Raw genomic sequence first — 12,458 nt, forward strand, 5'->3', positions numbered from 1 at the left:
CTCAAGCTAAGTTGAGTTCAAGCAGCTCACCAGTATCAACTCGAGTCGGGTTCGAGTGTGAAACTCAAAACTCAATCGAGCTCTAGTCAAGTTTCAAGCTCTAAGTTTCTGAGTCAAGCTCGAGCTCGAGCCACCCAAAACTTGACTCAACTTGGCTCAATTACACCCCTACTTGCACCCTCACCGAGGGTGATGCGTAGTCATCTCCCTATCTTCCTTGTTTTTTGTTTTGTTTCTTTGTAAATGGGCTTGGCCTCCCCTTTTGAGGCCAGAACTTTTTGTAAGCCGAACAATAAATATATTGAATGGAGCACTTTTTGTATATCTTATGCCTTCTTCTCTCTTCTCTTCTTCTCTTGTTTTTTTTTTTATTGAGGGATCCATGCCCCTCCCCTTTGAAAGTTCACAACTAGGCAAAAAATAGTCCGAGGGGGCTCATTAGTTAGACACCCACTTTAGGAAGTTAGGGGACGTGGCTGAGGCCGAGCTATACCAGTGAGGTGTAATTATCTTGGCTCACTTTTCATTCCCTTAAGTATCGACTTAGGAGAGGTCGAGGTGAACCGTTGAGGTGATTTAGGGTTACATGCCGAGATGAACCACCGAGGTAGTCAGGGTTACGTTCCTCCTTCCTTTGTCATGCTAAGTGTTGTGGAGTCGAGGTGGCCGCCTACCACCGAGACTTAGAGCAAGATGGGTGGTATCTCGGCCGACCTGGTTCACTTTTTCCTGGCGAGGTGCTTAAGCTTAGTGTTTGTTTGTTATAGGCCAAGTGCGTTGACCATGGTTTATAGTCGAGGCCCCTACCTGTCCTTGCCTCATCTACAGAGATTGGACGGAAGTTTGGCTCGAGACGAGCCATATGTCCCAACCATAGTCCAGCCCGAGCGTAGGGGCCTAGGAAGAGGTTATGCGCGTTGGCCGGTCATGCAGTCGAGGGGTCCTAGCCACTTAGAATAAGAACTTACATGCATTGAAGATTGAGCCGAGGAGAAACTTTGCACTATTATTCATTGTTCAGCCAATAGGGATTACAATCATTGGTAGTACATACAGAGGTTCTCTGAATTCCATGTCTGAGGGACTGGTCTTCCATCTAGGTGCTCGAATCAAAAGGTGTTGGGGCCGATGACTTTCTTGACTTTGTAGGGACCTTCGCGTTAATGCCGAGCTTGCCTATACTAGGTTCGGGCACCATAACTTTTCTAAGGATGAGGTCTCCTCGGTAGTGCCTTTCTTTGACCCTTGAGTTATAGTAGTGGACCACTCTCTGCTGGTAGGCCACCACCCTAATTTGTGCCTACTCTTGGATTTCTTCCAACAGGTCTAAGTTTGCTCTGAGTGCTTCATTGTTCTTGGCCTCATTATACGTCTCAGTTCAAAATGTCGGCTGGCCGATCTCTACTGGAATGACGACCTTGGTGCCATAAGTTAGGTTGAATGGGGTCTCTCTAGTGGCTGTCTGAGGTGTCTTCTGGTATGCCCACAGGACACTATTTAGTTCGTCAGCCCATAGGCCTTTTGCTCTATCAAGTCTGATCTTCAGTCAATCTAGGATAGTTTGGTTAGTAACCTCAACTAGGCTGTTCGTCTGAGGGTAGCCTTTCAAGGTGTACTACTGTACTACTGTTTGATGTCGAGGGAGGCACACCATTCTCTGTAACTCGTGTCTTCGAACTACTTTCCGTTGTTCGTGACCAGCATGTGGGGGAGGTCGAAGCGACAAATGATGTTTTTCCAAAAGAAACTTTGGATTACTCGGGTTGTGATGGTGGCTAGGGGTTCAACTTTGACCCACTTGGTGAAGTAGTCGATGGTGACGACGATGTATTTTTTGTTTCTCGTTGCTTGAGGGAAGGGGCCGAGGAGGTCCATGTCCCATTTAGCAAAGGGCTAAGGGATACTAAGGGCCAATAGTGTTGTGGCTGGTTGACAACAAATGTTGGAGTGTCTTTGGCACTTATCACACTTTCGTACCAGCTCGGTTGCGTTCTTCTAGAGTGTCGGCAAAAAATACCCTTGTCGCCGAGGTGATTGTTGTAGATGCCTCTGTGAATTTCTCGGAGCATGTACTCGCCCTCCTCCTAACGGAGGCATCGGAGGTAGGGCAAGGTAAACGACCTCCGGTATAGCTTTCCCTTGAGCAAGGTGTAGTGAGCGGCCTAACGTCGGAGTCATTTGGCCTACTTTCTATTGTCTGGCAGCTGCTCAGTTAAGAGGAAGCTGATGATAGGATTCATCCACAATGGCTCAGCCTAGATTGGGAGCACATGGGCTTCTTCAACAGATGGCCGAGCTAATTTCACCATGCAAACTGTGTAGTCGAGGGCGGCGCCCGAGATGCTTGCCAGCTTGGATAGGGTGTCAGCTCTCATGTCCTCGAACCGCAGGACCTTGCGGGCCAAGGCCGAGCCTCCAACTATGACATCGATGATGCCAACGAGCTGTTGATGTTGTTGCTACTACTGGGAGGATGAAACCCTGACCTCACCCCTAATGTACTGCTTGAGGTGACTATAGCAGATGAGGGACTCTATCTCGTTCTTCAACTCATAGCAGTCCTCGGTGTCGTGGCTGATGCCGTAGTGGTACTAGTAGTACTTTTTCAGGTTTCCCCTCTTGGGGTTCCTCTTTAACTTTTCAGGCCATTTCACATACTCCTTGCCAACCTGCATCAGGATTTGGGTCCGGGTGGAGTTGAGTGGCATATATCGGCTATAAGCCAGGGCCGAGGCCGATGGCTTCTTGTTGTCTTTGTTGCTGTTGTTGTTGCAGTGGTAGTCTCCATTCTTCATCTTCTTCTCTAGGCCTCCGTGGTGGCACTCGACCTCCCGCTTCTAGTGGTCATCAGCTGAGGCCTCCTCGACCACAATGTATTTTTGTGCATTCTTGAGGAATTTTTCCTTGGACTCTGGTGGGGTCTAGGCTACCGAGGATTTTAGGACCGAGCTGGGGAGGAGGCCGTTGATTGCGGCATGCATGGAGACCATTGGGTCGAGGTCTTGGACCTCGAGCTCTTCCTTCTTGAAGCGGTCGATGTAGTGGGCAAGGAAAAGTTGGCAAACTACTCCCATGAAACTGATTGAGCAAGCTAGGAGGTCGGAGAACCATTACCAAGATGCCCCCTTGAAGGTCGCCTAGAAAGTCCAGCATGTCAGCATGTTGGAGTACCCGTAAAGGAGCATGAGCGCCTTGAAGCATTCCAAGTGATCGTCGGGGTCTGTCATCCCATCGTACATTTCCAACACGTGAGCTTTAAAGTGCAAGGGAAGCGGCTCGGAGATGATGTCCAAGGTGAATGCATCCATCCTTCCTGTCGGATGGCTCTAGCTGATCGAGGCATTGGCTTGGCTCTCTCTGACTTGGCGAAACTCGTCTTTGACTGCCCCGAGCTGAGTTTGTAGGTCCACAATCTAAGGGTCAAGGGGAACCTGTGTCCCTTCCTGTCCCTCACAGACTCGGTGAGGATCGGCCTGGATCCCTAAGTACTCGAATGTGGGGCCCTAGCAGCTCCTTCTGGCACAACGGTCATTTAGGAGGTCGCAAAGGTCGAAGACCTGAGAGGGAGAGACGCGATGTCAGCCCTCGGTCCTGGAGTGGGGGCTGCGGTGGTTGGGTTGTCCATCGTTGTCTCGGGAGTTCTCTTTTCTTTGATGGCGGTGATGTTGTTCAGAGTTCTGATGGTAGTCATCGAACTATGCCGATTCTTCTCCCCTTTGGTTGGGAGGTCTTACATTCCAAGGCGGATAGCTAGCACGTCAGTTGCTACTAGATTCTGAGGGCTCAGCCCGATAGGAGTCAGTGAAGCCGAGGGCTAGCGGGTCCGCGGACTCGCGCTACCCTAAGGGTGGCCTCCTGCTTAGGGACACAACTCCTCATGGAGACGGGCAAGGTGATCCAAGCGGTCAAGGACTGCCTAGAGTTGTTCATTAGTGACCAGGTTCTGGGCGTTTCTAGTGTTTCATACCATGTTGTCTAGAGCTTAGGAATGTTCTTTTAGGATTAAGGTAAGTTGGGGGATGTCTTAGTGACATTTCCTATAGATGGTGACAATTGTTGATGTTCAGATTGGTCAAGTACAACACTATCAATTCACTCCCTAAACTTGAGTGGATCCAAGGTGCTTGAGATCGAGGACCAATGTGACCAAGGGGCAGAGTTTGAGGTGAATAAGGTCTGAGGTCCGAGATCCGATTTGGGGGTCTGAGGAGGACAATATCTGAGGACTGGGAAGTCAGTTCTGTAGGGACAAAAGAGTGTCAGAGGTGGACAAGGTCTAAGGTGTGAGCACCCAGACAAGATCACAAGAGAGTAAGTGATCTCAAGAGCAAGAAAGAGAGCTTGAGTATTTGATCCTCTACCTGGAGGGGGGTTAGCTCATAGTTATACTTGAAGCCTCCTGGAGGTAGGTGAGCTTGGATGACGAGGATTGAGTCTGTATGCGGGGTGCGTAGCCATCCTAGGCTGCCAAGTGGTCTCGTGCCATTGGTTCCTTGATTTCCGCTGAGCTGGGCAGTGTGCGTTCGCTAATTGGCTTTGCTCTGATGTGCGCTGCCCGACATGTGTGAGTCCTGTGATTGGACAGAGCCATCTATGCCTACATCAATGTCAAAAATACGTTTATCATATATTTCTAAGATCATTCTTAGGTAATTGAACGTTTCTCGATAATGATGTTTTCATATGTACAATAAATAACATATTCAAGTTTTTTGACAATGGCATTCTCTGATATTTTATTTCGTAAAATGATCTTAATAATATATGAAAAGGATACTTTTGACATTATGTAATGTTTAATTTACGGAATATTAACAAGTAGAATCAAGTGTCAATTTTTGAAAGTTTAGGGTACTTAATTATTGCAATTGAAAGTTCAGGGTACCTATCTGTTACTCCCCCAAAGTATATGGTACATATCTGTAATTTACCCTGATACTTTAATTTGCAACAAGTGCCCCTTAAACTTTAACGATTAGACAAAGACCCCCTTCGTTAGTGTTCCGTTAATTAACTTTAAAAAATATTTTTATTCAATTATTTTAATTTTTTTAAATTCCTAAATTACCCTTTTCAGAAAATTAGCTTCACAACAGGGAAAGGAAGAACGACCCCGCCGGCAAAAGATGTAAATAGAAATTAAAATCCAAGGCCATGAGCATCTCTCTTGTGGCCTCTGCCACCACCGCCGCCCACTCGTCTTTTCCGGTTGGCTCACGCCACTCCATTCAATTCAGATGGGAGGCGATTTGGCCTTGACTCAGCTGGTTTCTGTCGTGCTTTCTACACGGTCTATAAGTTGGTGAACAATGATCAGCTTTGAGTTAACCTTTGATTTTAAGAGAACAACTAAAGGTTTTAGTTGGATTTTGCACCTGAACCGTTGTGGCGTTCTGGGCTTCAGTAAATTTGATATTAATGCAAATGATTTAGGGAAGGATGAGGCCATTATTGTACAAGTGTTGGTGGATTCTGAAGGTAGGTTTTTCTTCTGCTGATTGGTTGAGTTCAACAAATCCGTGCACCATCTTATACCAGACGAAATTCTTTAATTAGGAACTGTTGAATGGACCTCCCTCTAAGTTGAGTGGGGGCAATTTGGTTCCTCAATATGTATTGGGGGACTCTTGCTGTCCTCTTTTACCTTGGGTTATAACACCTTTCAGATGAAACTGAGGATTATTTGATGGAACAGAAGTTTTATGTATAAGGCTGAATGCAGAGAAGGAAAATGCATCGAAGGGAAAAATATTACAATCATATGACAATGTCTATATAACTCATCCAAAGTAAAGAACAATTGCATGGGTCAAAATTCAAAGGAATGACTATTCTGCCTTGCTTTCAATGGAGGCAGTCGCCCCATATATATACAATTACATCATGATCAAAGTAGAAACTCTAGAAAAAAGCAACTTCCTAAAACAATGCCTTCCTAAAACTCTATCTTCCTAAAAATCCATATGCACAATATTAGTAACTTCAACTTCCTAAAATAGCACATTCCTAAATACAATATTAGTAACTTCCTAAACACGATATTAGCAACTTCCTAAAACAATATCTTTCTAAATATATACAATATCTACAATATCTCCATTACTCCCCCTCAAGTTGGAGCATGTAGGTCACGTATGCCCAACTTGCAAAGAAGAAAATCGAACTGTCGTCGGCCAAGTGCCTTTGTCAAAATATCTTCCAACCGATTGTAAGTCCGTACATGAACAGTCTCAATAGTCTGGGCATGCAAGGCATCACAAACAAAGTAACAATCAACCTCTATATGTTTGGTGCGCTCATGAAACACCGAATTAGCTGCAATATACATAGTGACACGACTATCACAATGCAATTTCATAGATCTGGGATGTTCCACCCCAAGATCACAAAGGACACTCTTCAACCATTTCAATTCACACCTCACAGCAGCTAGAGACCTGTACTTTACTTCTGTAGATGACCATGAGACGGTATGTTGCTTCTTAGTTTTCCAGGAAATAGGAGACCGTCCAAGCATTACAAAATACGCAGTTAAAGAGCATTGTGTCAAAGGACAACTGGCCCAGTCGGATTCACAATAAGAATATAATCTGAGATCACTGTTGACGCTCAAGATGATTCCCTGTCCTAGATTTCCTTTTAAGTGTCGGACCCCGTAGAGCTACACCCCAATGTTCTTGTCATGGTTGTTGCATAAATTGAGCCAATATATGCACAGAATAACAAATTTCAGGTCGTGTTATAGTAAGATAAATTAATCTCCCTACCAGACGTCTATATTTTTCTGGGTCATCCAGGATCTTCCCATCGGCCAGTGCAAGTCGATGATTTTGTTCCATGGGTAGATGGGCCGGTTTAGCCCCCAGCAATCATGTTTCAGAAATAATATCTAGTGCATATTTTCGTTGGCAGAGATAGATGCCCTCATCTCCTCTAGCGACTTCGATGCCAAGAAAATACTTTAGTGTCCCAAGATCCTTCATGTGAAAGCACCGACTCAGATATTGTTTGAATTGATGTATCATCTCCCCATTGTTTCCTCCCATGACAAGATCGTCCACATACACCAAAACACAGTGTAGCTCCATTTTTATGAAGTGAATAAAGAATAGTCTGAATGTGATTGAGTAAAACCATACATCTTCAACGCCGTACCTAATTTGACAAACCAGTTTCTGGCTGCCTGTCACAATCCATACAAAGATTTGCGCAGATGACATACTTTCCCTGAATGTGTAGATGAAAAACCGGGCGGCAATCGCATATACACCTCTTCCGCCAGGTCACCATGCAAAAATGCATTATGCACGTCCATCTGATGAAGCTCCCACTTTCATGCCGCTGCTATAGCCAAGAACAACCGAACAATCACCATCTTTGCCACTGGTGTGAAAGTCTCATTATAGTCTATCCCAGCCTTCTGGTTGTTCCCTAAAATCACCAATCCTGCCTTGTGTCTTTCGATCATTCCATCTGAATTATACTTGGTCTTGTATACCCATTTGCACCCGATTGCTCGCTTCCCGAGGGGCAACGGTTCAAGGGTCCAGGTCCTATTACACTCAAGAGCTTCAATTTCTTCCTTCATGGCTTGTCTCCAATGTCTCACAGATTGCTTCTAAAAAACATGTGGGATCTTTCCCTATAGTTATAGCTGCCAAAACCTGTCTCTGTCTCAAAAAAAAGTTAGTACAAGTCACGTAATGTGTAATAGGATAGGAGGCACCTGAGGAGTGGTATGATGTGGCATGATCCACAAGGGGGTCGTTAATGTGTTGCGCTGTGTGTCATATATAGTCCTTCATTTTCTCAGGACGCCTTTCCCTACATCCTCGACCAAGGTTTTTACCTTCACTGTTGCTTTCCAAGTTCATGTTGCCTCTCTCTGTTCATTAAGATCTTCACCACTCCCCCTTGCTTCCGGAGTCAGATTTTCTTCAGGAGTTGATGCATCATTTGAATTGTCTGCTCTGTTTGCCTCATGGTCATCAAAGAATTGTGCATCGTTATTACAGACAGACGGTTGCTCGGATACACCGGTTAAGGGATTCAGAAACAACAGCTTTATAAGGAAAGATATGTTCATAAAATACAACATCACAAGATACAAAGAACTCATTTGTATCTAAGTCATAGATTCTCCATCATTTCTTACTGAAAGGGTACCCAACAAATATGCACCTTCGACTTCGAGAACCAAAATTGTCTTTGTCACACCCCTGATAATGAGCATGACATAAACACCCAAAAACACGAATATGTTTGTAAGTTGGTTCCTTCCCAAGCAGCAATTCACATGGACTATTTCCATCAAGTAAAGAACTTGGAGTACAGTTAATCAGGTACCTGGCAGTCAACATACATTCACCCCAAAAACTCACCGGTAAATTTGCCTGAAAACACAAAGCACGTGCAACATTCAGAATGTGTTGATGCTTGCGTTCCACCCCGCCATTTTGCTGAGGTGTCCCTACACAAGATATTTGTTGAATGATGCCATGAATATTACAGTAATTACTCAAGGCTACAAATTCGGACCCGTTATCACTCCTTATCACCCTAACCTTACTGTCGAACTGGGTCATTACCATGGCACAAAATTTCACAATGTTAGCACTAACTTCACTCTTTTCTTCCATTAAATAAATCCACACTGCCCATAAGTAATCATCAACGATGGTTAGGAAATATATAGCACCACATGAAGTAGGAGTACGATATGGTCCCCAAACATCACAATGAATTAAGGCAAAAGGTGCAGAAGCTTTATTAGAACTTAGAGGAAACACATCACGAGTTTGTTTAGCTCTTAAACAAATATCACACAACTCACTAGATGTTTCTTGATTAGCAAGTTTATTTTTAATAGTAGGAAGTAAACTAACAACTTGTTTTGAGGGACGTCCCATTCGCCTGTGCCATAGCTCATATGAGTCCACATTTTCCAACCTGCATGCACTTGTCCTTGCCACACAACGCCAAAGATAGACCCCATCACGCTTCTCACCCACACCAATCACTGTCCTCGAAGTGAGGTCCTGCATCACACATAATTTGTCAGAAAACATGACTATACATTTTAATTCAACAATAAATTGAGACATAGATATCAAATTGCAATTCAAGTTGGGAACATATAAAACATGTTTTAAGTTCAATCATTTCCAAAGTTGTACTTCTCCTTCTTGCAACGCCATTATATTCTTTCCATCAGGGAGTCCAACGGCACATGGAGTGATTTCATGGACATTCTTCAACAGCTCCAAATTCCCGGTCATATTATGAGAACACCCTGAATCAATCAACCACATTTTCTTACTCATCAATCTTTGTTCGCCGCTGCTGAATTCCATCAGGGTGTCTAGACAGCATTGGCCGCCACTGAACCAGATCCTCCTCGACCTCTTCCGGTTCCCGTGCCTCGACCTCCTCATCCTCCACGACCACTAGAGTGACCTCCTTTGCCTGCAAACCACCAATCTGGGTAGCCTACAAGCTGGAAACATTCGAGTACCTCATGTCCAGTTTTCCCACAGTGAGAGCACGTCTTCTCATCCTTGTTCTGAGATTTGGTTCTATTTCCAATTTGCACAGCAAATCCTATAGCCTCTGCTCGTTCTTCATGTGCTCGAGCCACCGTTTTGTGTCGTTCTTCTTGCACAATTATTACATGTATTCGGCTCAAAGAAGGTAAAGGTTCTGTACTCAAAATATTCGATCTAACAGTGCCATAAACTGCACTATCAAGACCCATGAGGAATTGATAAATTTTCTCCTTTTTCTGCTCCAACGACAGCTTGGTCGCCGCTCCACACTTGCATCCACCACACGTGCATTGTGGGTTCTTCACATACTTAGCCAACTCATCCCACATGGTCTTCATCTTTCCATAATATGCGGATATAGTCATACCTTCTTGTTTGTAATTGGCCAAGTCGCTCTTCAATTGGTGAATCCGCGGATCATTCCTGATGGTGAACCGTTCCCGAAGATCCTCCCATAGTTCCTTTGTTGTCTCCATATAGGAGATCATAGACCGGAGCCCTAGTTCTATGGTATTGAATATTCATGCTACCATCATAGAATTTACACTATACCAATCTTTCAATTCGCCGACATCATCACCAGGTTTCATCACATTTCCTTCAAGGAAAGTTAATTTCTTCTTTGCCTAGAACACGTTCTTCATAGCTTTGGCCCATTCATCATAGTTATCCCCTTTCAAGACAATAGGGGTCACGACCAAGCCAGGGTTGTCCTACGAACCAAGGTAATAAGGAGATTTCGAATCAGCCATAGTGTAAGTATGGCTCTGATACCATAAAGATTAATTGCATGGGTCGAAATTCAAAGGAATGGCTATTCTGTCTTGCTTTCAATGGAGGCAATCGCCCCATATATATACAATTACATCATGATCAAAGTAACAACTCTAGAAAAAAAGCAACTTCCTAAAACAATGCCTTCCTAAAACTCTATCTTCCTAAAAACCCATATGCACAATATTAACAACTTCAACTTCCTAAAATAGCACCTTCCTAAATACAATATTAGTAACTTACTAAACACAATATTAGCAACTTCCTAAAACAATATCTTTCTAAATATATACAATATCTACAATATCTCCATTACAAACAATTAATGGTGGATTAGGTAATAACGGTGCTATGTTGTGTTGCTAGAAGTTTAACAGTCAAACCTCTAGTATTGTTGGGGTCACAGTTAGACCTGTAAACTTGTAATTTTTGCAAAGGACTTATTATATGTAATTTTTGCCTTTTGTGATAATGGTTACATCCATAAACTTAAGAATGCCTTTTCCAACTGATTTGAGGTCGCCTATGTGAATTGAGATCTGTTTCAGTACTGTCACAACAGCATCAGTTATATTTATGTTATTTTTCATAAAAAAAAACATGAGCACACGGGTATTTTTGGGTCACCAATAAATTTGTCATAGATTTTTTTTCTTTTTCCACAACAATTAAAGGTATTTTTGGGTTTTTCGGGATGATTAAAGGTATTTTTGGGTTAGTTAGGTATTAAGAGAAAATGACAAGAAAAATAAAATATAGAAAGTATAGTAGGGTATTTTGGTAATTTAATGCCTACAACAATTGAGGGGTATTTGTCACAATATAAAAGTTCAGGGGAGTCTTTGTGAGAAATTAAAGCATAGGAGGCTCTTTGTCACTGACAGCTGGGGTCTTTGTAATTTACCCTAAAATAAAACTTAAAAAATTTGTATTTGATATAAAATAAGAAGCATTTATTATAACTAAAAGGGCAAATTTTTTAAACTATGTACCCTTATGGTTTAGCTAATTAACTAACTTTACCCTTGCTATTTATATATTGTCTTAGAATACCCCCAAGTAAAGCCTAAAAAATGTAGACCATAAATTCTAAGGTCGGGCCTAGGTTATGTGTTTAGGCCCGGAATGAAGTCCAACCCAAGCTATGTCCCTCATTCAGCTAATTCAAATTTCGACTAAACAACAAAAGTAAGAAAGGAGCCATGCATATCAGTCTTACTCTGATAATAACTCAGTGGGAAACTAAACTTTCACAACCTTGATTTGAATTGTTTCATTCTAACAAGTTTAGAGATGCAGTGATCATTTCCGACATTTTGCTGGGAGATTGTTCTTTTGTTTTTATTAAGTGGGTGTTTGGCATCAATGCTGTTTTACGGTGCCACATACGCATTACATCAGAGAAAGCGGTGCTTCAAACAACACCCTCTTGTTTGATTTTTTCAGAAAAAGAAAGCATTATTTTTTACCACTTCTTGGAAATTGAGAAAGTGTGATTTGGATGAGAAAATTGTGCATTACTGCCAGTGATGCAATGTTGTGGCATCATCTTGAACGTTGGATAATATAGACCATATTGAAAATGTTTCTACCAACACTGCTACTAAATAAAACCAGTGCTATTTTTTCATAAAATAGCCTGTGGCACCCGTTCCAAACAAAAAATAAGCACAACTCCTCATGCCCAGCACCAAAGCCAAATACCTACTAAGAGATCTTCGAAGTACTGTACTTACTGTTTTGGATCGTTTCCTTTTGCCCTGGTGGGCTTGAGTTATCAAACTGTGCAACCCTTAATGCTTTTGGCTGATAAATGGAAAACCCCATTATGTACCACTAAAATTGCAAGAAACCACTGGCCCAATCCAAGGCTTGGGATGCATAAAGCACACAATCATGAATCATCTTTTCCGTCATTCTAGTCTCATTTTTTAGCTGTTCTTTTCAACGCATAAACAATTAAATTCTTTTCCATTTATAAAACAATTTATCTAAAAGCCAACTATATATTGTTAACAAAGAACTCAACTCTCATTATATTATATTCCTGATCCTACTAAGTACACTAAGATCTAGAGTGCAATTACATTCTAATCACCTAAATCTGCAACACATTTCTCATACTACCCTAATGCCTAG

The 12,458-nt window shown here is 42.7% G+C and overlaps 1 protein-coding gene across 1 annotated transcript; it reads right to left on the reverse strand.

The window, feature by feature from the left end:
• Window positions 1–9,315: 9,315 nt before the first annotated feature.
• LOC148872281 (uncharacterized) lies at window positions 9,316–10,021 on the reverse strand. The gene is made up of 2 exons (XM_088970110.1): window positions 9,515–10,021; window positions 9,316–9,465 (listed from the first exon to the last, which is right to left on the reverse strand). The coding sequence occupies exons 1-2, from the start codon at window positions 10,019–10,021 to the stop codon at window positions 9,316–9,318; spliced, it is 657 nt and encodes a 218-aa protein (XP_088826236.1).
• Window positions 10,022–12,458: the final 2,437 nt, after the last annotated feature.

Source organism: Nelumbo lutea, chromosome 2, assembly GCF_056320005.1.
Source record: "Nelumbo lutea isolate HS-2025 chromosome 2, American lotus-T2T, whole genome shotgun sequence".
In the NCBI taxonomy this organism is placed as follows: Eukaryota; Viridiplantae; Streptophyta; class Magnoliopsida; order Proteales; family Nelumbonaceae; genus Nelumbo; species Nelumbo lutea.

Excerpts from the sequence above, each read along its gene's own strand:
- LOC148872281 (XM_088970110.1), bottom strand. The coding sequence starts at position 10,021 with ATGGAGACAACAAAGGAACTATGGGAGGATCTTCGGGAACGGTTCACC. Across the intron at positions 9,466-9,514 it reads GTGGGAAAACTGGACATGAG|GCAAAGGAGGTCACTCTAGT; the intron begins GTACTCGAATGT and ends GGTGGTTTGCAG.